The sequence below is a fragment of the Fulmarus glacialis genome, unplaced genomic scaffold (genome assembly GCF_000690835.1).
Source record: "Fulmarus glacialis isolate BGI_N327 unplaced genomic scaffold, ASM69083v1 scaffold29720, whole genome shotgun sequence".
NCBI lineage: Eukaryota > Metazoa > Chordata > Aves > Procellariiformes > Procellariidae > Fulmarus > Fulmarus glacialis.
Genome location: NW_009186250.1, coordinates 2,270 through 10,443, shown reverse-complemented (window position 1 = coordinate 10,443; position 8,174 = coordinate 2,270). Strand labels below are relative to the sequence as shown.

Here is an 8,174-nt window from a genome sequence, read left to right as displayed (position 1 = left end):
CGGCGCCGCTCCGGAGGCGTGCGGGCTGCCGGGCGGGGTGGAACCGTCACTGTCGTCTTAGGGGTTGGTTAGGAAATGTGTATGTGGCCGATCGGCAAAAGCAGTAATCTAATAAAACAGTTCTGGGATCTGAAAAAGACTTCTAATAAAAGCTGCGGTGCCGCAGCAGCTTCACAGAGGCAGAGTTCTCTTACACGTTCAAATAAAAGTCCACGCAAGTTCGCTGTCGAGATAATGAAGTCCTTTCCAGTTATTTCCTATGGTGTTGATTCTTATTCCTGTTGCAAAATTAAGCGGTCTATAAATTTAAAGGAATAACGTTGTATAATAATATTTGAAATTATTCAGGTGATATGGATGCTCGCCAGCGCTGAAATTTTTCTTTCTGGATAACTTAGCTGCATAAACTCAAAGAATATTTACAGACAGATTGTTTGTCTTGCTTCTTATGCTGTGTGCTTCTCTATTAACAAAAGCACTGAGATTTTTGAGAGATCTTTTTGGGGTTAGTAAAATTAATTAAATAAAGGCTTGGTGTTACTACAAGCATCTTGTCTTGTTTTATTGAAAGACTATGACAGCGCTGTTGTACTGTGCCCTGAATGCAAAGTTTCCAGGCAAAATTAGACTGCAGGATATCTCAGGCTGAACTTAAACACCCTGGAATCCATTATGATTGAGACAGATTATTCCAGTAGGTGTTGTGGTTTGGGGTTTTTTGTTGTGTTTGTTTGTTTTCAATAGTGATGACTTACACAAAACGGCATATGCCATAAACGTTACTCACTGGTTTGGGAGCCAAACCGTTTTCATTGAGAGAAGTGAAGTGTGTCTTGCTTAGTAGTTTGAAACGTGAAGGAGTTGAATGTCATTTTATACCAAATAATAACTTAAGGAATGAACTGCAATTAGCTATTCAATATGTTCTTTAATTCCAAAGATATTGGCTAACTTCCAGTTGGGGAAAAAATTGTCCTGAAATAATTTTCCAAGGTAACAATAACTGAGTAACTTTTGGTAAATAAATCATTTTGTTACTGGAGCGTATAGGTGCATGATTGATACTAGTAACGCAGTGTGTCCATATTTTCATAATGGATTTATTATTTCTTGACAGTTGCAGGATCCATATTATTGAATAGAATTATTTATGTCTATGTGTTTGTGTTAGATACAAGGTAGAGTATGATACCTGCAGGTATGTATTTCAGCTGTGGTTTCTGAGCATCAGTGGTAGTAAGCAGTATTTCATTTAGTTTTGATGAGTCTTTCCAAAGCAATATCAATGTTCTTACATCTAGCAGTTGTTAAAAACCATGCTGAACTGTCAGACAGAACTTGCATAGAGAAAAGTAAACTTTGGGTGGAGCCTTAAAACTCCCGAGATGTTTATTAATTACTTCTCAAGAAAAATCTGATTTCTGCAGTTGCTCTGAGGGCTCCAGGTGCCTTTTCAGTGTTTGTCGTACAGCTCAGTCAGGACAGTAATACCGGTTGTTTACTATAACTGACTAAAAATGCAAAATGTTTAGAGTACAGCCAATCAATAACAGTGTTGATAACTCAAGTCTATTCGATTTTTTTTTTTTCTTTTTTTTTTTTTTTTTTTGGTAAAGGCATAAGCTTTTAAAAAAACTTATTTGAATAACTGACAGGAGGAAACAGTTTTCCAAGCCACTGCCTGGGGCTCTAGTGTACTTTTTGTACTTGTCTGTGTTCTGCATGATTGTAAGATTTGGAATATGGTTGGTTATCTTTTGTACCATACAAAATGCCAGTGACACTGTACAAATATATCAAGTGACTTTTTTTTTTAGCAATATTTTTCTTTTTCTTACTTTGCTCCTGTATTTGGCTAGGTGGTTTTTAACTTCTCAAAATGAACTGCTGTGCTTTAAAGAGTCTTTAAAATTGAAAGCAAGTTGTATTTTTACTATCTTCTAATGTATAGCCCTTTTAAAGAACAGCTATGGCGTGCTGAAAATGACTGGTTAAAAGCACTAAACAGTTTGAAATGCCATTTCAGTCAGGTTTATTAACTTTATGGTAAAGAATCCTTAAAACCTTTTATTGCAAATGGATTGAAGTCACATAATTAGTAAAATGTACAAAATGCTCGTATTTTCCCTAAAAAATACCTTGCTTATGTTTTTTTAAATAAATGCTCAAATCATACAGGCAATGTTAAACATATGTTAAATACATATTCACTATACTATTTATAAAACTTTTTCCACAGATTACACCACCTCCCTCACTGTCGGACCCACTTAAGGAGCTATTTAAACAACAGGAGGTTGTAAGGATGAAACTACGTTTACAGCACAGTATTGAAAGGGTAAGACTAAAGTAGTTTATTTTTTTTATTTCCCAACTTTAAGCTTTAGGGTTTTTTTCTTTTTCAATGGATAGACTATATTTTGCTCAATTTAACAATGCTTTAGAAGTAATCTGCCTTCTATCCAAATTTATGAATTGGAGAAACTTGTAAATACAAAAAAATGGTTTGGACAACTATTAGCAGAATACTTAAGTCAGTAAGATAGCAGCTTTTTCCTGTTAATTGCTCTAAGATGTGGCCCACATTTTTCCCAGGGGCAGTGGGAAGAAAGCTGCAGACTCTAGTTTTCAAAGTTAATAATGGTTGTAGACTTCAGAAACAAATTGACTGAGTTAAAAGAATTGAAGCAAGAGTAAATGCTGTATTGGTGGAAGACACATGTGGCTCTAAGACGAAAACATTATTTGCAATATTCTGCTTGCAAAAACTGCCTAAAATTATGTTAAAACTACATCTGTAGGCTTCACTGAATTTGAACACAGAAATTGAGAAAATATTCCTGGTTTAAGAGTGTTCTTTATTTTTAGGTTGTCCAAACCTTTTTCCTTGGCAGCCTAGATTTAGATATCTTGTCAGTATTGTGAGCCAGAGTGCTTGTGGACACATAAAATGTATCTTAAGGGTTTCCACACAGTTATACAAGCAGCTGGCTCATTAAAACCTGATGTGGTCGTTTTTTGATTAAGCTGATTTCAGTGTGGCTTAACAAAGCAGTTGAGGGAGGGATTTTACTTGAATTTGTTATTTTAGTGTAAAGCTAGGTGTAAAATAACAAGCACAAAGTATGTAAACATGGTTCAAATTCAGTCAAGTTCTGACTGAAAAGAAATTAGTTGTAACCAAAGGAAAGATGTTACTTTTTCTGTTTTCCAAGCTTTTTATAATCCACCTTCTCTTCTTCTGATAAAAATTAGAGTCATTATGTTGCAGAGCAGTAAACATACACATACGTTGTTTTATGTCTTATAAAATTCTGCATATTTTTAGTTATTTTGCTCAAATAGACTGTTCTTCAAATCAAATCCACTTTATACAACTATAAGTCAAGTTTGGCCAAGTAAGCTGTATTTTCTTGTCTCAGTTCAAGAAGAATTTTTGTTCAGTTATGGATTTATGGAGTTTCTGCATGTTGTTTAAAGAAAAAAAAAAATTTAAAATTATTTAAATTATCCTGCAAATTATATTTCTGCTTCTGTTTGCTTGGCACATTGCCATGTGCCTGGCATGACAAGCTTGTGACAAAAATCTTAATACAGTCAAGACTCACAAACCTATATCCCAACCCTATGCTCCTCATACCTTTCATCTTTCACCTTCGTCATTAGCTAGAACTTGCCGCAGCAGCACAAAGTGGAAAATCTGGGCACGATGTTCAGCCGAAGGTGGTGGCAGGGGAGAAGGTGTTTTCAGTTCTGCCATTCAGGGAACACTCTGCATCATTAAATTGAAATTTTGGATTTGATTAGATGAACAACCGTTCCTCCCTTCACTAGCCCATTTCTCACACTGTTCAAAAGTGTAAGCCCTAAGAAGAAATGTTTGAATGAATGGACGTTTTTATGAATCAAACTGATTAATTAATTAATGAAATGGATATTTATGTGTTGATATCTTATTCAATTAGGAAAAGCTTATTGTTTCTAACGAACAAGAAGTTCTACGTGTTCATTATCGAGCAGCAAGAACGTTAGCTAATCAAACACTACCATTCAGTGCCTGCACTGTTCTGCTGGATGCCGAGGTTTATAATGTGCCTCTGGATGCTCAGGTAAAGAGATGTATTTCAGAATTTCAACCAAAAGGTCTTTCTAGCCTGATTCAAAAGGGGTGTTTTTAGAGAATTCTATTCCCATACTGAAATCGTCATTGATTTGTCTGGAATTAGGATTTTGCACATTATAGATTGTTACTTTGATTAGGCCTCATTTGGGTATACAATAACAAGAGGATATGGGTATATGTACACTGGTTTTCTGTTTTGTACTACGTCTGGTTTTCTTTCACCTCCAGAAATTATGAGAAGGATAAAAAGAGAACATTACTCTGCTGGGCTTTATGAAATCAAATTTCAATCAGAACATATTTTGGAAGCTTACAAATATAGCTTAAACAAAACAAAAAAAAAATTATCAGAATATAAGATCATTTTTGTCACTAGTCCAGAAAATCGGAATGCAGTAGTGTGTGAAGTGATGAGATTGGTTCATGAAATTTGGAAATGTTTTGTGGAGATACCCACATAATACTTTTCTCCTCTCTATACCGCAGTCATTAGAACTGTTCCATAAAAAACAGATGACCAACAATGAAATGTTGAACGCTACCAGATGAAATTATTTTTTCAAATCACCCCAAGCTCCATATTATTTACATGCGTCATGTTATTTACATGTTCAATGTTGGTATTTAGTTCCTGATTAAAACCTAAAATGAGCAGTATACTTTATAATCTGCTTACCTTTTATGGACTACCACTCAGAGGTTTACTGCAGCAGTATCTCTAAGAGAATATAATTTCATGGTGTCGGTATTTTATGAACTGCTAACTAACAAAAATGGAAACAGCATTCAGAACCTGTTTCAGTGACTGTGAGGAGCACAAAATGCAAGGAAGAAATTTGATGTTACGGATGTAATAAAAGTGTTGATGCATTGGATGTTGGGCATTTTAAAATGAAACACCTACATTTCTGACAAATGTGGAATTCTACTTTAGTTCTGGAGCCCTTATAGAATTATTACAGCTTCCAGTGTTTCCTCAGTCTGTTATTACATTTTCCCCCATATTTAAAGAACTAGAGCTATGCACAATGAGGTGATTCAGCAGGGGATAGCAGTTTTATGGAGACCGTATTGTTCTCCCACTTTAAGCTTTATACTGACAAATTTTTAAATAATTTCCTTAGTAAATCTAACTGATAGGACAAAAATGAGTTTTTTCTCTTCTTTTAACAGTCCAAATATCATCGTTGTTAGTTCTGAAGTTCAGAATGTCCTTTGCTTTTTTGCTGCCCCAATTTAGAGGCCCTGAGCTTTTTAGAAATTTGAGATACATCTGAGTGATGCATATAACTGCATTTTTATAGTTAGCGTTTTACAATTGATTTTAAATAAGCTGATTCTATATTTGAATTCTGTGAAACAAAAGGAATCTTTATTGGGGGAGAAGTTGTTGTGGGGGTTCCTCCCCGCTCAAGTATTGAGCTTTTTTGACCATCTATGTAATAACTATAATAGTAGTAAAATGCCTCTCCTTCCCCCTCACTACCTCAACAGCTTTGTGTTTCAGTCTGTGGTAATTTTTCTTAGAAAATGATAATATTGCGCGTAATGTTCAGCAAAGTATTAAATGTATTTTTAATTATAATTGAAATCAACGTTTTAAACTACCAACTTGATGCTTTGATTTACATTTGCTTCATGGGAAGAATGTAGATGCATAAGAAACAGTTCTCTTGTAATGCATTCTGCCACTTCCCTGTTACCCCACTAGCAACTCTTAGTTTTGTTCTACAATGAAGAAACGTTTCTGATGAAATTTTTCTTGTATTTGAGCAAGTAGCTGGGAAAGATTTGGTTTATTTTGCAGGAAGATTATCACCTCGGAACTGTTTTTATGGGATTTCTGAGTCTTTGGAAGCATGCCTTTATGGCTGCGCATGTTGGACAGACCTTGAGAACCGTACTCTGCAGTCATATGGGCCAAACCAAAGATGGGGGAGGAAAAATGCCCCATTTCTGGTGAACAGACTGTTAGCTGGTCACAGCTCACCTAAATGCCTACAGCTCAGGGTTACAAGATCAGTGTTGTTGAGGGCTCTTTCTAGAACCAACCTGTTCAGCTGTCCTTGATACCTGAAATCTCAGCTGTTTTCTAGAGATTCAGTCCTTGCAGGTCTTTTTCCTGTTCTTGCCCATTGCTACAGTGTACAAATTCCTACAGTGTCTTTTTTTTTCCTAAAAAAGTAACAGCAGCTTGTTCTATTTAGTGATTATTATTTAAATGTTAAATTGGTGTAGTCTGTACTCTGTAGAGTATCTAGTTTCTCATGATGGGCAGATGTGACATTCCAGATCCTTATTAAATAGTTAGGTTTTTAAAAAATATTATTTAATTGAGCAGGACATTAAGACATGTCTGCTCACTTTTTTTAATCTCCTTTTGGGGATTTTGATGGTAAAAATATTTTTTTATTATTGCTTTTGAATACTTGTGTACCAGTTAAGTCAGGCTGCTTAAATTTTCCTGTATTAATGTTTCTGCTTTTCCCGAGGGAATGTTCATTTAATTTGTTACTGAATTTTAAAGAGAACAAAGACATAGCAATTTTGTGGAACGATCTGTCTTGTACTGATTAAGACTTTAAGGCATAAATCTTTAAGCTTCCTACTCTACATTTCAAAAATAGATTACAGTAAATAGCTTGAGGGAACCTGAAAATACCCATTGTTAGTGAGCAGCTGGCTCACAGTGAAAGTGGTGGTCAACATATATGCTCATATATACCTTGATACTTCGACTCAGAGTTTATTTTTTCAGCTGAAACATTGTTTATGAAGGTCCCACAAAGTAGGTTTTATGTTTTAAAGTATGTTTAAGACTGAATCATCAAATAACTTACAGCTTGAATAAAATTTTTTTTGCAGGCTGATGACAGCAAAACATCAGTGAGGGATCGATTTAATGCAAGACAGTTTATGTCATGGTTACAGGATGTTGACGATAAGTTTGACAAATTAAAGGTACACTTCTTTGTCTTTCCACTTTAAAAAAAAACCCTCTAATGTCACTACAAAGATGAGATGAATAAATAGTAGATTTGTATGCAGTATCATGGGCCATTGTAGAGGTTTTAAGGGCAACATATAGGAGGGTCTAGCAATATAAAAAACTAAACCTTTGTTGCTATATAGCTTAATGGAATAATCTGCAAATTTCTAAATACATAGTGGGGAAATTACTTACTACCACCAGAGAGGCTCCTAGATATTTCTTCTATTTTCAAACTTGTTGCAGTATTTTTTCAAATATTGAAATAACTTCTTTCTCAATTTTAAAATAGACGTGCCTTTTGATGAGGCAGCAGCATGAAGCAGCGGCTTTAAATGCGGTACAGAGACTGGAGTGGCAGCTTAAACTACAAGAACTTGATCCTGCTACATACAAATCAATCAGCATTTATGAAATTCAGGAGTTTTACGTTCCTCTTGTTGATGTTAATGATGACTTTGAATTGACGCCAATATGACAACTAGCATCTTCTAGCTCACCCTTTCCCTTGGACAACTAGAAATTGAGGTGCAGTGATACACAAAAGTATTTTTCTTTTAAGACAGAGCACTTAATTCTATGGAATACTACCTTTGTCAACAATTCAGGTGTTCCTTCAGAGAAGTGTAGCACGGGCTCTTGTTCAATCACAGAAGATGGATGCTAATTTTAAAGTCAGTTTCACAGTAAATGCCATTATCTGTATTTTAAAATTGCCTATAGTTTTAGAGCTTATTGCTGAAAAAGATGACGAAACATGGCGAGTTAACAGCGCTGGAAGCTGTTAATAACTAAAACAGCCACCAAAAAAACAAAAGATACTTAAATCTGCTATAAAGCTTTGTATTATGAAACTTCAGTAACAGTTGAACTCCCACAGAAAAGTGATGAAAAAGCCTGTGGAAGAAAATGTAAGACTTGGAGGAAAATAGTCTATTAATCTTATTATATTTTGTAAATTACTGTACAGTTTTCTTTTTGGAAAAAGGTGTAATATTGTCTTCATTTTTAAATAATTTATTTTATACATATTGTGCAAATGTAAATAGTCTTGTAATTAAT

The 8,174-nt window shown here is 34.8% G+C and overlaps 1 protein-coding gene across 1 annotated transcript; it reads left to right on the top strand.

The window, feature by feature from the left end:
• Positions 1–2,239: 2,239 nt before the first annotated feature.
• LOC104083733 (ankyrin repeat domain-containing protein 12-like) lies at positions 2,240–7,967 on the top strand (the record flags this gene model as incomplete). Its single annotated transcript, XM_009587340.1, has 4 exons — positions 2,240–2,338; positions 3,966–4,109; positions 6,989–7,084; positions 7,405–7,967. Coding segments are annotated over 4 exons (525 nt in total), but the record flags the coding sequence as incomplete, so codon positions are not given.
• Between the last annotated feature and the right edge of the window lie 207 nt (positions 7,968–8,174).